This window comes from Dunckerocampus dactyliophorus, chromosome 11 (genome assembly GCF_027744805.1).
Source record: "Dunckerocampus dactyliophorus isolate RoL2022-P2 chromosome 11, RoL_Ddac_1.1, whole genome shotgun sequence".
Lineage (NCBI taxonomy): Eukaryota > Metazoa > Chordata > Actinopteri > Syngnathiformes > Syngnathidae > Dunckerocampus > Dunckerocampus dactyliophorus.
The window spans coordinates 14791364-14813557 of NC_072829.1; the positions used below are offsets into that span (position 1 = coordinate 14791364).

The 22194-nt window shown below is 40.0% G+C and overlaps 1 protein-coding gene across 1 annotated transcript; it reads left to right on the forward strand.

Moving 5' to 3' along the window:
* Nucleotides 1-9222: 9222 nt before the first annotated feature.
* On the forward strand, nt 9223-21757 carry ctsf (cathepsin F). The gene is made up of 14 exons (XM_054792672.1): nt 9223-9607; nt 10271-10381; nt 10542-10623; nt 14045-14094; nt 14229-14292; nt 16030-16143; nt 16231-16379; nt 16589-16685; nt 16769-16849; nt 18934-19053; nt 20662-20726; nt 20812-20902; nt 21045-21103; nt 21208-21757. Exons 1-14 carry the CDS (start codon nt 9368-9370, stop codon nt 21280-21282), a joined length of 1398 nt encoding a protein of 465 aa, XP_054648647.1. The 5' UTR covers nt 9223-9367; the 3' UTR covers nt 21283-21757.
* The last annotated feature ends 437 nt before the right edge of the window (nt 21758-22194 follow it).

Below are 22194 nucleotides of genomic sequence, written 5' to 3' on the forward strand. Positions count from 1 at the left end.
TTTGATTGATTTGATGTGATCCTAATTTCTTTCTTTTTTTTCCTGCAAAAACTGAGAAGTAAATGGTGATTTCTTCACAGTATTCTAATTTTTTGAATTCCTGTTTTCGTGGGTTTTATGAGCTGGAGGGCCAAATTACGTAAAAATAAACAAATAAACACTTGAAATCGTTTAAATTGTGGGCCCTGAATCTATAATCTATGAAAGTTTAACTTTTTGAATGGAATTATGGAAATTAAACAACTTTTCCATGACATTCTAATTTTTTGGAAAGGGTCCTTATGTTTATTGTGTTGACCATGACTATTTTTTTTTAATTCTTTAAATCTAGTGGTAAACATGATACATTAATTAGGTTAATTAACGTTGCCATTGCTGTTAGCGCACGTGTGTAACACATATTTCTCTCTATTGTACTGGGTCCTGATTGGTAAGTGGGATGCTTTGTAAAGAAAAAAAATAAAAAATCACAGGGATTGTCTTCTGAAACACTGTCCTTTTGTGATAACATGTCTTTCAAACTCTGTGTGACTGGTTTTGTAAAGACTTTTTGGCCTATTTGTAAGATTAATTTGGATTTGTTTCATGATGGGCGAGTTCAGGATACAGCTTATTCCTTTTGCATTAATATGTAATTTAATTTTCATTTATTTGTACAATATTTCACTTGTATTGGTTGTATGAAGTAGTTTGTTCTGAATATAAGTATTTCCAGCTTAAAGGCCCTTCTTATTTTTAGATATAGAAATCTTAATTTACCAATCTTAATTTACCAAAAAGCATTTACTTGCAGAATGGACAGATAATTTTTATTAGTTTCAAGTAGTTCTTTTTTCTCCAGAAATATAGTCTTTTTATCTTATATTGGACCAGCCCTTTTTGCAGTGTATTAATGTTTTATTGTTTCAAGATCTGTGCTGAGTGTCCTCCGGTTGCTCTTAGTAGACATCCCAGCCACATTCCTGCTGCAGAAGAGTACTCCTTTTTACAAGGTATGATCCAACTGGTACAGTATTAGTCATTTGGCATCGTATAATTCATAATGTGACCACCTTAGCGAGTTGTTCAGGGCAATATGACCCCACCTGGTTTGTGACACAGGACGTGGCCAAAGTGGACGTATGGTGGGAGGAACAGACGACACCCACATTTACTGGCCAAATGGACTGGCACGTGTGCACTTGTACATCGGAGTGAACCTTCCAATGTTTTTCCCCACGGGGGTGCAGCCCTGCAGGTTGGTAAGATGGGACCTGGGATTTCTGGCTTTTCCAGAGAGGGGGGGAGTCTTCCATGGGTGGGCTACGGTCCCATGGTCTGCATCGACGCCATGGGGTCGTCTCGGGGCGTGCCAGGCAATCGCTCACCGGACATTGAGCTGCTTATGGTCAAATGCAGACCTTTTTATTTGCCTCGTGAGTTTAGCGCTGTGTATTTAACAGGTGTTTACATTCCACCACGAGCTAACACCGCTAACGCGCTGGGCCTCCTGCATGACATCATTGATAAACACGAGACCAAACACCCGGACGCTGTATTCATTATATCTGGCGATTTCAACCACTGCAACCTCAGGACTGTTCTCCCCAAATATTACCAGCATGTAAGCCTTCCCACGAGGGAAAAAAGCATCTTGGACCAAGTCTACAGCAACATGAAAGGTGCTTTGAAGGCTGTTCCAAGACCCCACTTTGGAAAGGCTGACCACATCTCCATATTCCTTTATCCAACATACACACAACTCCTCAAGCAATCTCCCCCTGTAAGTACAGCAGGTAAAGTGTGGAATGAAGAAACTGATCAAGTACTTCAGGACTGCTTTGACTGCACAAACTGGGATGTGTTTAAAACTGCAGCGGGGAGGGAAGATTGTACTGTTGATTTGGATGAATATGCGTCTGCTGTTACTGGCTACATTAGCACATGCATAGAGACTGTTACCACCACCAAGTATTACAGGAAATACCCCAATCAAAAACCGTGGATGAACTGTGATGTAAGGGATAAGCTACGTGCTCGTTCGACTGCATTTGTCATGGGCACCGCTGAGGACTACAAAAAGGCCAGCTATGACCTGAGGAGATCCATAAGAGAGGCCAAAAGACAGTACAGACAGAAGCTGGAGGGCTACTCTTCCACCTCAGACCCTCGGCGCATGTGGGCGGGGCTCCAGCACATCACAGAGTATCGACAGCGGAGCAGCGGAGCCACATCCAGCCAAACTACACTTCCAGACGAGCTGAATGAGTTCTACGCCCGCTTTGACACCCAAACTCCTGATGAGCAGAGAGGGTGGCTGGACTTGGGGCACACAGGACTCACCTCTCATGGTGACATCAGCTGATGTGTGCAGGGTTCTGAACAAAACAAACCCACGAAAAGCAGCAGGCCCAGACAATATCTCAGGACGTGCACTTAGGGTTTGCTCATCAGAGCTAGCTGATGTGCTTGCTAACATATTTAACCTGTCGCTTGCACAAGCATCTGTACCGACCTGCTTTAAGTCCACCACCATTGTGCCCGTACCCAAGAAGAGCAACGTGACCTGCTTGAATGACTATCGCCCTATAGCACTCACTCCAATTGTAATGAAGTGCTTTGAAAGGATAGTCATGGCCCATATAAAAAATAGCATCCCGGCCACTGTGGACCATCTACAGTTTGGGGGGTGGGGGAAATGATCGATTGTTAGATGCATCGTGATGTGGACATTGACGATTATTAATCGAGTCATAAATGTCAATAAGAAGAAAAAACTGGAAGTGCCGCCCGGACATTTTATGGTGGTGCACCTAAGTGTAAGACGCTACCAAAATGGCTAAGCGAAAACTCCGACCCACACCCACTGGATTCAAAGCGAGCGTCTGGAAGTACTTTGGCTTTTGCGTCACTGAAGGTAAAAACAAGCTGGACAAGAGCCAAACAATACAGTATGTAAGCTTTGTCATACAAGCTTAACATATTTTGGAAACACAACAAATATGGGAAACCACATAGCACGTTTCCACCCGAACCAGGAGGAAAAACAGCCAGTTGAAGCTGCTGCCAACCAGAGAACCATCAAGCAGGTGATAACTAATTTTCCAGCCAACTCGGAAAAGGTGAAGCCAATCACAGAGTCAATCGTAACTTTTATTGCGAAGGATTCAGGGGATTCAGGAGAATCAGGGCTTTCCTGCTTTGTTGCGCAATTTGGAAACCAGATATAACGTCCCATCGGAACGTTATTTCACTGACACTGCAATTGTGAAAAAGGGCAGCCTAGTTTTTTAGTTATTCATAATATAGTTATTCATAGTTCATAGTGATATAGTTTACCGTATTTTCACAACAATAAAGCGAACCGTATTAAAAGACACAGTCTCAGTCACAGACAAAAACAGACAAGACACTACCGTTATTTTTGCAGAACATGAACCAACAACTATGTAACTCAAACATGTAACTTTAAGGGCATTTGCACCAAAACACTACCGCAAAGTACACTGGGGAACAGGAAGTGCTCCCAGTGACGCTACAATACGCTAGCATGCATGCTATTGTATGTTTTTAAAAAGCCAGCGGGAGCAAAACTGAGTTCGGTTGTACTTTAGTGAAGCTGTGTTCGCTAGCTGTCATCAATCGCTCCCACGCCGCTCGCAACTTCACTTTAAACGCCGTGTTTACACCGATGTCCAGTGGTTGGAGTTGCTTTGTCAAGCCTCCCGGAATGATGTCAAGCTCCGAGTTCATTTGCTGGACTTGGTTTTTCACAATGGCTGTGAGATGGGCGCGTATGGAGTCAGATACACAGGAACGGTGACGCGTGGGAAAAAAACATCCGGTCTCTTTCCGTACACGTCACTCAGCCATTTCCTCCTCGTCCTTCCAGGGCTTTTGATTGGTCCGGCTGGAAACTTTTCTTTAGGCAGCGTCTTCCTCTTAAAAATCACCACAGGTGGCAGTTTCTGTCCATTACCATGGCAACCAAGCACAACAGTAAAAGCCGACTTCTTCCCTGTTGTGTGTATCGCTACCGTGCTGGTCCCCTTCTCTACAGTGTGGTTCACCGGGATGTCGAAAGTGAGCGGCATGCCGTCCATGTTGGTGATGTAGTTGGGCTGGATGTGTTTGTCTGCAATGTTTTTACTGCAGTAGGAGTGGAAGATTGCTAGCTTTCATTGTAATCCGCTGGATGTTGCTGGGCCACGGTAGTCCTTGCCCGGATGGATAGATGGCGCCGTTTCATAAAATATACCTATATTTCTACTGGGGCGTGCCTTTCGCGTCCTCTTTCACGTCAGCATGCTGTCCTCTGTCACGTCCACCTTTCCTCTATATAAGCAGCATGTTGGCAGGAGAGCGCTCATCAAAGTCACACAGCAACACTTACAGATTTTGGAACTCGGTACACGCATAAGGCGCGCCGCATTATAAGGCGCCCCGTCCATTTTGGACAAAATTCAAGACTTTTAAGTGCGCCTTGTGGTCGTGAAAATACGATAGTTATTCATAATATACTGACATCTGCAAGCATTATTCTTGTATGAGAGCCGCTGGTACAGAAATCTATATTTTGTATGAATGCTGTTTTTGACTTTGCTGTACAGCAAAAATACAGTATTATTTTGTCAGAGATTCTATGCTCAGGATTTTAGTTTGAATTCAGTAGTCTATTATTTATTTGTGAATAATGGCAGATTTTGGTTACTCAGAGTATGCTAAAGCTTGTTAATTTTATACATGCTGCTACTGGTGCACTTTACTTTTCCTGCTGGTTCTGTGCAATGGGAAATATGGTCGTAGATGCAACCTTACAATTATTAAAAGATAATGGAAGTAAATTAATCTTTTTCATGTTTATTTTAATTGTGGATCATTACAAATATTGTATATGATTGTTTTAGTAGTGCACAGTGAGTAAAAAGAAATATAGAAAAAAATTATGCATGAAAAAACTAACAAACTATCACAAAAAAAGATGAATCGCGAATCGTTTTATGATCTCATCGGGGGTCTCTGAATCGTAATCGCAGTGAATCGTGAGGTGGCAAGAGATTCTCGTCTTTAAGTACAGTTTTAGCAATTATTATGTAATACTTATAATAATAACAATTATATAATCACCTCATTATTATACTGTATAATAATTGCTCGTTTGACAACATTCCCGTCTGAAAAGAGCTTATCTTTCTTAATCAAGAATTGCATAGCTCTAAATGAGGCTTCGGTTGCTGTAGCTGGTCTCGTGAAAAAAGATTGCTGTTTGCACAAAGCTGCCTTTAACTCGTGGGCTCTTTCTGCTCATAGTGCGCAGGCCTGTGGGTAGTTAGCATGGTAGCGTGTATGACACGTCAAATGTCTCTCCACATGGTGCCGTAAAAAAAACAAAAGCAAAAAAAAAACCTACCTCCCATTCATCGTGAAAAATGTTTGTTTTCTTTCTTTTTTCTGCCATCTTTTTGGGGGTCAGCCATCTCCTCATTTTCACTGCGCCCGATAGCTTGTTTCCACCATGTTTGTATGATCTCAACAAACGCTACATTTGTTCATGCACACAATGCTGACCTTTGAACTATACTAGGTCAGAGTTTATTTATTTATTAATATGAATTTAATTTATTTTATTAACATTTTGTAATGAGGGCTGTAACTGGGTTTAATACTGGGTAGCAATCACTTCAGGGTGTCAGGTCAAGACAAGGTATTTTCTTGTCTTATACTTCCAAAATGACACACGTTATTCCACGAGCCATGAAAAGCTAAAGATTACGTACTTATGCTCATCCTTTATTTCTTCTTCTATTGTTTGGTTTGTCACGTGGTTCCGTCCGCATAGCTGCTCATAGTGCCACCCGTAGGTGTGCCTTGCGTATTACATCGTTTGCACAGTGTGGACGGGACTTTTTTTCAACCCCCCCCCCCCCCCAAAAAAATCCTAACGTTCCATGTGTCTTACTTCTTCAGCAATATTTATTTGTAGTAACAGGTGACAAACTGTAGCTGTGTACAGGTAGGAGTGTGAGTGTGTGTGGTTTCTATAAAAGAACAAACATACGTATACAATGCTTGGGAGCATGCGCAGTTATGAAGCCAATAAAGTGACTGCGACATAATGGACGCATAAGCACATGGCCTACCGCAATGCTTATAAAACTACCAGTTAGCAACAAACACAAATTGACAGCAACATAACATTTCAGCCATAAGCAGTACACTAAGCACATTGAAATAGCATGTGAACAATATAATGTGGCATTTTTGGTGCAAAACAAAGCTGACAGACATTTCCGGAATTAGTGGCAAAGCTAACGAGGCTAATTTAGCTCAGTAGTTAGCGGCCAGGCCGGATGTTTACGGCACAACATAATACAATATCACAACACGGTGCAAACCGCGTCTAGCGTCGAACGAATGAGAAATAACCTGATTACTCACGTTAATAGACGCACACTGTTCGTTGAACATCAAAACAAGGTCCGTGTTCCGACAACAGCTCTCAAAGATGCCCGGCCATCCTGGTGCATTCAGGTGCCCACCTAGCGTCGTAATTGGGAGAGATCACGTGTTAACTTGAAGGAACAAAAGAAAATGGGCACTACTAAAACAGTCTTTTGTACAATATTTTAAGCATTTTTTTAATCTATTATAATTTCCAGTTTACATCTAAGTGTGATTTAAACAAGAATAGCAACCAAAAAATATTAGATGCAACTCACTGGCAAGTGGAGCTATTTTTAGAACAGCCTGGCAGCAACTCATGTGGTCCTTAGGGTCCACCTGGTGCCCGCGGGCACCGTGTTGGTGACCCCTGCTGTATTTAGTTCACACTGGCCTCCTTGTTTTCAGGTTTCAGGTTCAGAATACCAGCATAAAAAAACTTATTTTGTCTCTGAAGGGGGCCTAACATGTTGAGCAAAGGTGCAGTTAAACCGCTCAACGGTGTTGCCCCTACGGTAGCATGGGGGTATCCTTACTTTTTGTACGCCACCCACTTGACAGACCTGTTTTACTTTTCAGATGGGGAAACCTCATCTGGTGCTTGGACTCCTCTGGCAGATTATCAAGATCAGACTGTTTGCAGACATCGAACTGAGCCACAACGAAGATGCTTTGACACAAATACACAAAATGTACAAGACATTGTTAAAAAGGACAAGGCGCTTCAGTTTTCCTATAAGGAATTGGAGGCCAGGGAGTTCATCGCATCTGAAAATGTGGAAATACTGTATCTCTAAGCAGTCACTCCGTGTAATCATAGAATTGTTAAAACACAAAATGTTCTCTGTTACTTAGTTACCAAATAACCTTACCAAATGTTTTCCACATACTGTATTGATGTCTGTTTTTATTTTGTAGATAGGATTACTATTAAATTTACTATATATTATATTGCAGGGGTCGCCAACCCGTTAATCGTGAGCTCCTGGTCGATCTTTGAGACTTTGCCGGTCGATCGCGAAATGTATTATCATATCAGTGCCCTCACCTCCCGGAGAGTGGCCAACAGGCACGCATTTTGTCCACTGAACACGCCTGTACGCCTCACCGCTATCCAGGCAGCAACCCGAAAGCCTCGGCAAGGAGCCCAGTCCCCAAAACCCGGCCAGAGGTACACTAGTACACCGGCTCCCCTCGTACACTGACTTGCCCCCCGTGTTAGCAAAAAGGTCAAGCGAGGGAGGGAGTGAGTGACAGAGCGCTGCAGCAATGTGCCAGTAAAACAGTAATTATTGCATGTTAATAGGGCTCAAAGTTAAGACACAAATATAACTCCACAGACGTGCACCTCCAAACAAATCTTTGAGCTGTGACGACGCTGCTCATTAAGGGCTGACTGTTGTAGCCCATGGACCAGCCCCTCTCTCCTCAATCTGCATCGCTATTCCACTACACTGAGCCAACAAGCCAAATAGTTGTAATTTGCTCATGCAGCCGACGCCACAAGCCCAACCCGGACCAAGAGCCACAAAAGTAGGGGTATAGGGGTGCCCAAAGTGTGGCTCATTTTTCATTGCATGACAGCAGAAACAAAATAATATTTAAAAAAACAATAAAAATACAACAAAAGGCACAATGAGAAAATGTTAAAACCAACAACCAATAATAACACAAAGCATATTGTATATATACATCCTGATCAAAATCTTAAGACCAGTTGAAAAATTGCTAAAATTTGCATTTTACACATTTGGATCTTAGGGGGGTTTTAAGTAGACCTACAATATGCAAAAGGGGAAGTGAGACAAAAAAGATTTGGAACTTGTAATTTAAGCAAACAAGAAAAATGTAATAGGTTGTTTATCACCTGATCAAAAGTTTAAGACCACAGGCTATAAAAGCCCAAATCTGATCAAAATTTTAATTTTCTGTCAGGCATTCACACTGTCATGCCCTCCGGATGGCTAAAGCTAAGAAGTGAAATGGTGACTGGAGCTGTTTTTTATTTTATATTTTTCACCACTAGATGAAGCCAGAGACCAACAGTTGCTTTGGAGCCGTCACTATGGGACTCTCCATTGACATACATATACGGGGGAAAAAAAAATTGCGGGGAAAAAACATTTTTTTGCTATTACAATGATATTCGGGAGCTTAGATTCATACAGGCGAACTGTGTGCGTGTATCTGAGTGTTCGTGTGTGCATGGGCGCGCGCATCATCTGTTGAGACGCGCACAAATTATTAATAAATTATGCGCATTTTTGTGCAAGGTCTGCACAATAAAAGCATTGAATTTCACAAAATCTTATATGCTTTTGCAAAATGCATGTCAGGATTTATGAAATGCATTTCAAACTTTTGATCAGCTGATAAACACCCTATTTTAGTTTAATTGTTGTTTTACGACAATTAATTCTTTAGATTTATATATATATATATATATATATATATATATATATATATATATATATATATATATATATATATATATATATATATATAGGTTGGTGACCACTGTTATATTGTATATTATTGAAGTTATATTTTATCTAAATTAATTGTTGTTATTATTATTTAATTATTTTAATTAAAACACGACTCGTGATGAAACCGTGTTGCTGAAGACTATGTTTAACATTAAAACAAACAATGAAAGCAAACAGTCACTGTTTATTAAAAATCCACAATCCATTTTTGGTAGCGGTCGTGTTTAACCAGCACGGATGTAATATACGTTTGTCCAGGGGTGGCGCTGTGTTTGGGCGTTGAGTTATTCAACCTGACGCCACTGGCTCCTCCCACTCGTCCCGGATTTGTTTGGCAACAACGTCGTCTCTTGCGTGTGCTGTCAGTTTGTTTGTCTTGGCAGGGAGACAGACTGTCTGCTTTATAACTCTGCGCAAAGCAGACACACATTCTCTTGCTTTTGCAAACACACGACAGCATGTTGACGGAATGCCAGACAGTCCTCTGCCTGGCCTTGGCCGCCGTCCTGGGCTCAGCGCTGGGGCTTGGTGAGGACGTGGACCGGCCTCTCTTCGGTCCTCCCGGCTCTCCTATCCGGCTGATGCAGTCAGATCCCGGCTTGAAAAAGGCTCTGCAGTTTGCCGAGGAGCGATACAATTTGGGCTCCAACGCCATGCACCTCCGCAAAGTCAGCAGGCTAATCTCTGCAACCAAACAGGTGTAGTTCATAAAATTGTTTATATATCAGGTTTTAACACACGACAGTATTAACACGGCTGTCAGTAGCTGGTGGATTTTAAACTGCGTCAAGATGTTAGCTTAATAGCAAACGGAAGTAATGGGGTTAACAAGCATTAATCTAACACGCAGAATATCGACTTGAATATAACCCGAAAATAACAAAGACGTATTTTTTATCAGCATAATACAAGGGAAATAATGACACACTGTTCAGTTAATGCAACTTTACCCCTTCCTTTGTTTTGTTTTTCGCTTCTAACCGGATATGACGTATGAACTGTCCGTGACTTGACAGTGTCCAATCTCATTTGATTAGGAGTGGGCGATACTAACCAAGTAAATACAAGGGTTGTACAGTATTGCCGATATCGATACGTTGTACTTGATATTTTCAAGGTCATTGAATGATTTTTAAAAACATCTCCTTTCCATACAGTTTAATAATGTAACAATATTAGACCATGTCACAATATTAGCTAAATTATTCCTTTATTGCGTACAATTGGTTCAGCAAAATAAAGTCCAAAATAACAAATTATATACACATAAGCCACCATTACACGAGAGTGGTGTATAACATTATTTGTATTTTTTTTTTCTTTCTTAAATCAAATTAAACGTGTGTGGATGTGTTTTCCAGCTGGTTAAGGGGATCCGGTACACCATAACAGTGGAGCTGAGTAACACGAAGTGTAAGAAATCCGCTATGCTCCGGACTTGTGACTTCTACCCTGAACTACAGAATCTGAAGGTAGGCTATGTGTTTTGAGTAAGGAAATACTGAATGCTCAGCACAGATGAACAGTCCAACTTGAAAGAACTCCTAAATCTGCATGCATGCTCAGTGTTGAAATGTCAGCTGTTTTTTTTTATTGTTCCTCATTTCACACTATCCTGTCTGTTTTCGCAAGACGGAGGTTTGTGTGTTTGAAATTTGGGACGTACCCTGGCAGGGAGCTTCAACGCTACTTAAACAGAAATGCCAACCAAAAGGTAAAAAAATAAATAAGTGTGCATACAGAAAGTAATTGGGAATTGCATAAAAATGTCGATAAATGAAGAATGAAAGGGATAAAGCAGACGTGTCCCAAGTGTGGTCCCGGGGTCATTTGCAGCGTATGGCTGTTTTTTTTATTGGCCTTTATTGGAATTAAAAACAACAAACAAAAAATCCCATCTAAAATGGAAACATCAGCAATAATTTTAATAGAATTACGTAAAAATATTAGGAGAAAAATATTGCATTCTAATGAGGAAAAACAGTGCAATTTTACAATAATCCTCTCATAATATTATGAGGAAAAATAATGCCATTTTAGTAGCATTGAGTGGAATTATTAACGTTTTTTGAACAAATTTTGAAGTCGTAATATTATGAGAAACTAACAAAACAAAATTAAGTTGTCATTTTTGTAAAATTAGGTTGAATAAAAAGTTATAATATGGGAAGAAGATTTATGAACATTATTGGAGAAGAAAGTTGAAATATTTTGAAAATTAAAAAAAAACAACACAAATGGAAAAATCAGAAATAATTTTACAAAAATGAAGTAAAAGTATTAGAGGAAAAAAGTTGTAACCTAACGGGAAAAAGTGGTAATTTTACAAGAATAATGGCATTATATTATGAGGAAAAGTAATTTTAATAGCATACAGTTGAAATATTAAAGAACAACATACTTTTTTAAAAGTCGTCTTATTATAAAAAGCAAACAAACAACAAATAAAGCTGTAATTTTTGGAAAATTATTGCCCCACCGATATTGTCGGCCCAATATTGGCATAAAAATGTAACATCGGTCAATATCGGTATATTTGTTTACGCTATAATGAAAGCTGATATAGCCTTTTAAGCACTTAAGTCGCAACATTGCATTGTAGTATAACACTTTACACCAGGAGATGGCGGATATCTCTGTAACTTCAATCTGAGCAACATTTGTGGGCGTGTTTCTATGCAAAGTTTATGAGTTCATAGACCTTGAATCCCCCTGTGCTTGCAGCTGCTGCAGCAGCGAGTCCGCAGGCAAAGTCCACATGCAGCATGTATACTTGAGCTGATGCTTTGCTGAACTGTGTTTGGCGTGGCAGGACGTGATGGGTTGTCAATACACCGCTAATGATGAGGTGTAAAAAAATGAGGAAATGGTGGCAGGCAGACACGGCAGGCTAGACTCCTGATGCTGTATCCATTAGCTTCATATGGATGGATGTTTAGGTAGATACATACTTTATTAATCTCCAAGAGAAATGCACATTTCCAGCAGCTCTGCAAAAATGTCATGATGAATTTAATAATTTAATCACAAAATAAAACAACCAAGGCAAGACATGAGAGATAAGAAATAATAATAAAAAAGAATAACAATAAATAAATATGGAACAGATCATGTCAAATTTGTAGTGCAATAACACATAATAAATAATGATAATACATAATCAGGTAATAAATCCAGTCCAGTCCTTCCACGACAGGAGAGATGTGATGTGATGTGAGTTGGACAATATCGGCATATCGGTTATCGACTGTCCTGTCCTGGACGGTCCTCTGGACTCTGTGGAGGAAGTGGGGGAGAGAAGGATGTTTGTTGGCTAAGCTGACATCCATCATGGACAACACCTCTCACCCGCTACATGACACTGTGGGTTCCCTTAGCAGCTCCTTCAGCAGCAGACTGTTACACCCACGGTGTAAGAAGGAGAGGTTCCGCAGGTCCTTCATACCGACCGCTGTCAGGCTCTACAACACCTGCACCACCTGAACCATGTTGTAGTCACTATGTATTCTTTACTTGCGTATCTTGCTTGCTGCTGTAACAAGTGAATTTCCCTGCTGTTGGATAAATAAAGTATAATACAATACAAAAAAGCCAATATCAGACATCCCTAAACAACACATGAAGTTGTAATTTTTAGAATATAAGGTTGTGGAAACAGTTATAATGTTATGAGAATAAAGTCAAACTATTCTGGAAATAAAGTCATAAATTAGGAGACAAAAATTGAAATGAAGAATTGAATGAAGTGAAATGAAAAACTGAAAAGTTGAAATAGTTGAAAAAAAAACAACAGCATAAATCAGGGTTGTCAAATTCAACTGCACAGGCAGCCAAAACTCAAAGCCTACTTTAGGTCGTGGGCCAAACTGGACATTACCCCCTACCCCCTAACTTTTTATCTTTCTTATTATTTATCCTGAAATTTTCAACACTCGTATATTTCTACATTGTATATCTCCACTTGTATATTTCTGCATATTGAAAGTATTGTCCTTTTAAGCAACACAATTGGTGAACAAGGTACGTTCATATGCATCACCAGTGCACACACACAAATGCTTGTTTGAAGTTGCGAACATGACAGGACATGCCCCAATAATCCAGGCTGAAAAAATAGTAGTTAGTATGGTCAAACTTTGAGAAAATGTCTGTTTAGCACTGACGACTAGATGAGTAAGCAGCCTGCACACCATTTATCCCGGTTCCCCGCGCGCGCAGTGCTGAGATTGGAACATATGAATGGTTGTAAATTTCGTGCTATATACAATAATGTTTCCACTTTTAAAATTGAAATGCCAGTGGAGTAGTTTATACCGGAGGAATTGCTTAATTACGCAGGTTGCTGTGAGCACTGTTTGATAAGGTCCGTACTCAATGCTATTGTCCAAACAGTTCCGCTGACTGGATGACATCGTAGCCTGGGCCGGATTTGGTCCCCGGGCCTGAGTTTTAAAAAAAACAGCTGTAATTTTATGCGAAGAAAGTAAAAATATTTAGAGAAAAAAGTTGTATTCTAACGAGAAAAAAAGTCACAATTTTAACGAAAATAAAATCAGACAAAAAAGGAAAAATAATGTCAGTTTAGGAGCATTGTGTTGAAATATTGAAGAAAAGGTCAACTTTCTATGGCTCCATTTTGGGTTATTTTGCATTCGTGATCAAAACAAAAGCAGCGCCTTGTGGTGAGAAACACTACAGAATTCAAGAAATAACTCATAGCAAAACACCAAGGTGGTGTTTGTGTTGATCTCGCTGCCACATCGTGTCAACGGTTTGATCAATTAAGGTAAAAATAACCTTAAATGGTCGTTTATCCCTTTCATTCATCATTTCTGTATGTGTATTTCAAATTGTTTCATGCAAGTAAAAGTTAACTATAAAAAAAGTGTTTTGTGTTAACATTTTTGGTTTTCTGGAACGGACTAATTGGACTGACATTATTTCTTACGGGACAAATTGGAATGGAATGGATTGGAATGGATTAATGATGATAACCAAGGTTCCACTGTTATATTTGAACCACAGGCCTTTGGGTCCCAACTCAAGCCATTCCAGACTGAGCTACTGTGACCTAATACATTTACACAGTACAGTACGCTGATATTGACTTATTTACTCCAATTCTCTCTTATCAGCTGGACCAGAAGAAACATCCGAAGCCGCTTCCCCTAAGCAGCTGCAGGAGGTGAAGAGAAAGTCGTGCTGATTATTGATGACTGATTATTATTTATCTAGCCTTTCTTTGTTAAGTAAACAGTCTCATTCTGTTTTAACTTGAGGATAAGATATGCCTTGTTGGGCCTGCTCTTTATTTGCCAGGCGTCTGTGGGCCTTTTCAAAAACTTCATGGTGAAATACAATAAGGTCTACAGCACCCAGGAGGGTGAGTATGTGTGTATGTGTGTATACAGTAGACGCCCCTACAACGTAAATATTCCGTTCCGAGAACCTTTATGTTATAGGGTTTTTATGTTATACGAAGCGTAAAATACATGTAAATAGCCCGACTCACCCCTTTGGCCCTTCAAAATATTCAAAGTCCACCAAATATGGTGGGAAAATATAAGAAAACGTTAGCATAAACATAGTAGAGTAACATTCCAATATAAAATAAGGTAATAAATAAGATTACTGTAAATGAATAAAAGTGAAAAACAAAACAATCTTACCGTTCACGAGATGTCTTGATCAGGAGCACAAGTGGAGGCAGGAAGGAGGAGGAGGAGGAATAGCCTAAGTCGAAACGTGACTCAAAGAGTCTAAGAGTCAGCTGGTCTCACAGACAAACGCACACGCACTACACGATAATGCTGTGTGCAAAATTTACATTTTTAACTTAACTTAATTGTTTAAGTTAGTTTAAGGGCGACTACGAAGAGGAAGGAAGTTGAAGGGAGAAGCCTGTCTCTCACACAAACTCCTGTACGTGCTGTATAAGTCAGCCAATGAGATGAGAGCGTAGGCGGTGCCCCGATAATCAGCCAATGAGAAGAGAGCGTAGGCGGTGCCCCGATAATCAGCCAATGAGATGAGAGCAGAGGCGGTGCCCGGAAAATCAGCCAATGAGAGCGTGAAGCGTCAGTAGGCGTCACCAAGTGTTAGTCTGAACTTGCACCGACTTGAGGCATTACGTTATATGGAATTTCTTCCGTAATATGATGCAAAAATATAAATTCTTTACGTTCAGTGGAATTTACGTAAAAGGAGGTTTACGTTATGCGAGGTACTACTGTGTATATATATATATGAAATTTAAAACGGAGCATGTGCAAACTGCTGCATTCGCCAGCTCAACGTATGTCTTAAAACGTGTCTTGTGAAAATCTATCATTCAGTCGGTCAATGTTATGCAACCACTACCAGTGCTTCCCACAGGACTGCAATCTGTCTGTGGCACTGGGCTGGGTCTACCGTATTTTCTGGAGTATAAGTGGCATCAGTAAAAAACTGCGTCATGAAGAAGAAAAAAAACATACAAAAGTGGCACTGGACTATAAGTGACAGGAGGAGGAGTTTTCATCAGACCAAGCTTTTTTTGTGAAGGGGTGTCATGGGGCTGCTCCTGACAACATTAAATTCACAATTTTTACGCCAACAAGGAGACAAACTAAAGCTACGCAGGCTGAAATATGTCATGAAAAAATATGGATACAATAAAGACATACTTGTTCAATAAATGCCAGAGTGTTCTCAACATAATACGTGACATAGCGCCTGGACGCACCCCGGTGTGTAGAAACGTATCAAACAACTGTGTTTTAACACCAAAACTTAATTTTTTTTATTTTGTATGATTGAAAATCATGCACATGTATTTAGTTAGGCAGTGGCTGATGCAGCAGCGACAATCTCCAATCTAGACACAAGTAGTGTTAACTTTGATTTAAAGGCAGCACATGTTTAATCTATATTGTATATATTTTGTTATATAAGTCGTGCCTGACTATAGGTCGCGGGAGTGTGGCTTATATTCTGGAAATATTGTCATTTGTATAATTGGCCCTTGGTGGAACCTTCCTCCTAAATTACATTTACTATCTTGCTATGCATCCGAGAATGAGAGTCATGTAGCGTATAGATAACGTGGGGTAATATCATGAGTAGCCATTTGTCTCCATAGAGGCTGACCGCCGTTTGCAGATCTTCCATGAGAACCTGAAGATTGCTGAGAAGATCCAGTCTTTGGATCAAGGCTCTGCAGAGTACGGCATCACCAAGTTCAGTGACCTCACTGGTGTGTGTGCCCGTGTTGGCATGTCCTGCCGTGGTGTTTCTTCCATCTCTTTCTTTGTTTGACTGATTTCTTTCTCTTTGCCTCCAGAGGAAGAGTTTCGTTCGACATACCTGAACCCGCTGCTGAGCCAGTGGACACTTCAGCGACCAATGAAACTGGCTTCTCCTCCTCGAGGCCCCGCCCCCGCCAGCTGGGATTGGAGGGACCATGGAGCTGTCAGCACTGTTAAAAACCAGGTACTGCGAGGAAGGAGGAAGTTGCCGTAAATAACATGTGCAGTGTTTCCCCCAGGCTATTTGTGGCATTCCAAATGTATTTGTGGTGGGCCCAAATCAATGTATGGGAAACACAGGTGTATGTTGTTTCTATTTCCACTTGATCTCCACGTGTGTGTGTGTGTGTGTGTGTGTGTGTGTGTGTGTGTGTGTGTGTGTGTCTTTTGTAGGGTATGTGTGGATCTTGCTGGGCATTTTCTGTTACAGGCAACATTGAAGGCCAGTGGTTTCTGAAAAATGGAAAATTGCTGTCATTATCAGAACAAGGTAATGTTCTGTTGTCCCCCATCTCATAAAAATAACATAAATAAGTGACACGATTGGAATCGTTATTTATTTATGCTACACAGAACTGGTTGACTGCGACAGGCTGGACCAGGCGTGCAGAGGCGGCTTGCCTTCAAATGCCTACGAAGCCATTGAAAATTTGGGTAAGCAAGAAATGGCTGTAAAAACGTTTGTGCAAGCATTTTAAAATACACTGGAACCCGCTTATGTCAAGCAGTGTTGGGAGTTATGATGTTACTAACGCCATTATTGTTCCCACTAACGAGTAATCTAAGTAATTACTATTTTTTTAAAAAGCTCATAGGATCCTGGCAGATCATATTCTCTCTCCTGGCAGTATGAACTTATGAAGTCTGGGAGGCGCTATAGAACTCTTCTGGTGAAAGGCCCTCTTTTAAAATATTTTATACCAAATGCCATTGCCATCCTTAATTCAACAAAAATCTCCAATATTGCTAAAAAAATGACTGCTTAAGTCGACATTGACGTACACGGTCAACCGCTTATGTCGACATAAAATGTGACAGCCAAAAAGTCATTTCTATGAAAAGTGGTGTGTTTATCTCGACATGTGTTGTAGTATTGTTAACTTCTTCATTATCGTTAAGCAGCATGGAACCACAACAGCAACATAACTACTGTTATGTTTGAGTGTGAATGGTTGTTTGTCTATATGTGCCCTGTGATTGGCTGGTGACCAGTCCAGGGTGTACCCCGCCTGTCGCCCGAAGTCAGCTGGGATAGGATCCAGCATGCAACCCTAATGAGGAGAAGCGGCATAGAAAATGGATGGATGTTTACCTTTAAAAAATAGTAATAGTTGCTAGTTACTTACTAGTTAATAGCTTTTGAAATACTAATTACCATAATTTCATGTCTATAAGACGCACCCACTAAATTTAGAGAGAAAAACAGATTTCTACATATATAAACCGCACCGGGTTATAAGCCTCACATGTCCACATCATAAAATGGAATATTGTAGTGTGCACAAGTCCATGAGGACCAGGCAGCTCTATAATTGACGGGAGCCAATCATGAGCAAAGAAAAAACTCATTGGAAATCACAGGAGGTCATTACTCAATAAAACAGTCTGACTCACGGTGTCATCTTGTAAAGAATGCTAAAATCATCACACAGCAACCTAACACTCAAAATGTAGCTAAGATGTGCACAATACAAGTACCAATGAAAGTTTTAAATAAAAAAAAAACTATATAACATTATGGGAAAACTATATGTTTACCTATAATGCATTGCATCCCAGCATTTCATTGGAGAACAAGTGGCATACAGTAGATAATGAATGGATGGATGGATGGCTGCCAAGGCACTGCAATACTGCTTCTGTCCACCAGAGGGAGCCATAGGAGCCTAGAGGGAGGCTGACATCATAGCAGGGATAACCAATGAAATGCCAAAAAAAAGAGAAATTATGGTAGTCATCCCTCGCCACTTCGTGCTTCAAATTTTGCGGCTTGGCTCTCGCGGTTTTTCAAAAATATGTAATTAATAAATCATGTTGTGTAGTGGCTTAATAAGGCCTGTTATTGTTAAAAAAAAAAACATTTTCAAGCCTAAAAATGGCTAAATAAAGTAAAATACAAATAGAAGACATTCAGAAGACTGATTCAAAGACATGATGATATGTAGCATTCTACACTGGTCACCAGGTGTAAGTAATGTTACATTGGTGAGACAATAGCCACTCCAGGAAGTACTGTACAGAACAGGAAATTGAAAAAAGAACGAGAAGGAACTCTCCTAATGCAAACACGTGTGAGTCTATATTATGACTTATTCATGTCTTAAATTGATTATTTTCTCTTATTATGTGTCCTACATTGGGTAATATGAGTGTAAAGGTAACTATAGGGGTATTTCATGTCTAGAGGGCTCTAATAATGTTGTAAACCGTATTTAGAAGGTTGTAAACAGGTGCACTATGCCATAACTACAAAAGCATTCAATTTATTAAGGAGAAATCCTACTTCATGAAAATTCACTTATTACAGTTGTGTCTGGAACCAGTTAACGGCGTTACTCCCAACACTGCTAGTTACACAGCATTAAACCTGCACATGGTGACTTCCTGTTCAGTGCAAAGTGCTTACGTTGTGCATGGACAAAAACAGGTTCCATTGTACTGGTGTTCCTAAATTCTGCCTCTGTATAGAAACTGTGGTTAGTGCTGGAACATTCTGGTGTTTTTAATGTTTGTTTAAGGTGGTCTGGAGTCAGAGAGTGACTACTCCTACACTGGCCACAAGCAGTCGTGCGACTTCACCAGCAGAAAGGTTGCTGCCTACATCAACGGCTCCGTGGAACTGTCCAAAGATGAGAGTGGTGAGTGGTGAGGCCAAGGCAATGGAGGTAGAATATAGCAAAAGAAACTACCACTCAAATACATGAATGTAAAAATGGCATTGAAAACAAGCAAACAAGATTGATAGTGAAGTGCTTCACACAGCTGACTTTTATTAGATTAGATGTTGTGTTGTTTCAAAAATTATTTAATCAATGATCACTGTTTCGTGGTTGACTGTGGCCTATTATTAGTAAAAAAAAAAAACTGAAAGATGAGTTATATGCAGTATTGTGTTCACTAGGCATCAATAATGTTACATTGATGACAATGAGACTGGTAAGACTTACTTACCTTAAATTATAGCCATGATGCAGAGTTCGACATGACAGAGTGGAAAAAAAAAGTTCTCCTCTCATTCCGTGTGGAAGCGGTACATGTTTGGCATCTTAATTTTTTCTTTCCTCCATACTTGCTTTCAAACCCATTCTTAAGTTTAGAATAATTAAATTGGAGGCTGACTAGTTAGCTCAGTAGATTTCTACGTTGAAAGTGGCGGCCATCTCTTGTCGCTTCAGAGATCCCATAGCCTGCGCATAAGGATTGCGCAATGTGAAAACAAAGCTAGCTTAACAAACGTCATATTGAGGATGAATAATAGGCTAATGTTGATCTTTTTTTTGCCATGCCATGTGATCGACCTACATTCCGTTCAAGATACTACAACAATAGATAACGTTTCCAATGCTAACGTGTGCGTTATGTTTTATTATCGCTTATCATGTTTGCTATATTAGCTAATACAAGTATAAACGCAACTATAAGGGTGTTATTCCATGTCTACAGTGTTCTCATAATGTTAAAACCCCGTTTTTGGAAGGTCATAAACAGGTACTGTATGGTCTAACTACAAAAAATATTCAATTTATTAATATTGAACCCTACTTCTCAGGAAATTAACTTATCTTGGTCGGATCTGGAACCAATTAACCGCGATAAACGAGGGACGACTGTACTATAAAAAGTTTGCAGAAACATAAAAGGACAAAAATAAAATTCATTACGCTACCCGGGGTTGGCAAGCAGATGGCTAAGACGTGAACGTGTTTTTCTTCAGCTCAGCAACGGAACTCATGATTGAGCATAAATTTCATTGTTCAACATATTGGCATTCTAATTCTTTTTTCTATTAGATATGCTGCTACATAGCCCTCCATTTATGAGGTGCTTGATGTAATGACCACTTCTATTCCACAATCTGCATATATCGCCTTCTTCTGGGAGTTGCTGTCTCAATCTTTCCCTCATTAAAAGCATCAACATGTTCATGAGCTATTTAGCACTGAGCATTTATGGATGATTGTGGGAGGAGTAGTGGGATGACCCTAGGGTGGATTTCTTGTACACACAATTCACTGTAGGTGGGATTTAATAAGAAGACTGCATACAAGTGTGCGCCACATGCTTTTATAGATCAATTTTTTTCCTTTATTGCGTATTCTGAGCTTTGTGAGTATGCAGTGTTTTGCACTGGAACCCAAGGGCCCAGGCCAGCTGGGAGGGGCTGCAGCTCACCCTGAACAGTACAAACAGTAGAAAATGGCCTGACCATGTAAAACAACAATTGATTTTCCTTTCCTTTCGCTCAGAAATTGCAGCCTGGCTGGCTGAGAACGGCCCCATCTCTGTCGCTCTGAATGCCTTCGCCATGCAGGTAAAGCTCACCAGCTTCCCAGAACGAGAAGTACCACCAGTTAGAAAGTGGCACGCTATGGTATGATGATTTTTTTCTTGTGTAGTTTTACAGGAAGGGTGTGTCCCACCCTTTTAAGATATTTTGTAACCCCTGGATGATCGACCATGCTGTGCTGCTGGTGGGATATGGAGACCGTAAGTCATCTTCTATTCACTCCGGTAGGGTAGTGGTTCACATCATAGACACATCCTGAGCGCAGAAATTGAGATCTTGTTAAACTAAGGCTACCAAATGAGGCGTTTGATCAAATAATAACGTTTTTTTCTGTGCTTTCAGGTAATGGAACTCCATTCTGGGCTATCAAAAACAGCTGGGGGGAGGATTATGGAGAGCAGGTAAGACAAACCCAAAGCTTGTGTGGATAAGAAAATAGAATCCACTCACAGTAAATATATTATTTAATGATGAGTTTATGATTATTTTGCTTTTTCTCATGCAGGGTTACTACTACCTATACAGGGGATCCAATGCATGTGGAATCAACAGGATGGGTTCATCTGCTGTTGTCAACTAAATAACACTGCTTTATCTCCCACACATACGCAAACACACACACAAACACGTACTATCATAGCATTGTGGCCCACCTTTGATCCAGACTGCATGACAAGCTCATTCAAACACGCCAACCTGTCTTCCTGATGTTACGTTTAAACCAGACTAGTGTTCCTCTATTACAAAACATACCAGCGCTTGTGTTGTTACTAATGTTGCTGATTTTATTGACATTTGAATGCATTTTTAACAAAAATTGTATGTGTGCTTTTTTGCTCTTAGAGGTAAAAAAAAAGTTTAGGCAAAACTGTTTTTAATAAAGTAATTTTCCCCTCACATAATGACCGTGTATAGTGTGATGCACTAGTCCCTTGCTGCTGTGCTGTGTATTTTATTCTGTTTTGTTACCATGGTCTGGAAAAAATGTGATAGCTTGTAGTTGAGGGTTTCTTTTGTTGGAAGTTGATAAGAAATAAATGAAAGTAGAATTAAAATACATTGTATGAAATTATATTCTTTATTTCTCCATATGCTGCCAATCTTTCACAATAAGCGTGGTCATTCAAAATGCGACTAGTGTACAGTATTCAGGGGGCAACAAAAATGCCATAAGTAACCCACACACTGTATTTTGGCACATGGTTAGCTATTTGCATATTGCTTCTTCCACTCCAATCCAAATAAGAGAAACGATAATAAAGTCATTCATACAGTTTTTACCGTGCAAATCTCTACCGCGGTAGAGCTTAAACGCAACCAAAACCTCCATTTCCCATGATGCACTCATACTATGTCGACAAGAACATGAATGTCAAAATAAATGTCCTGTGTATTTCTATCACTATCAGTAACCCCAAAATGGCGATATATCAAAGAAGCGGAGTTAAATTCTGATTTACATTAGATGTACTCTTAATAATGCTGCTAACTA

Excerpts from the sequence above, each read along its gene's own strand:
- ctsf (XM_054792672.1), top strand. The coding sequence starts at position 9,368 with ATGTTGACGGAATGCCAGACAGTCCTCTGCCTGGCCTTGGCCGCCGTC. Across the intron at positions 16,380-16,588 it reads TCAGCACTGTTAAAAACCAG|GGTATGTGTGGATCTTGCTG; the intron begins GTACTGCGAGGA and ends TGTCTTTTGTAG. Across the intron at positions 20,903-21,044 it reads GCTGGTGGGATATGGAGACC|GTAATGGAACTCCATTCTGG; the intron begins GTAAGTCATCTT and ends CTGTGCTTTCAG.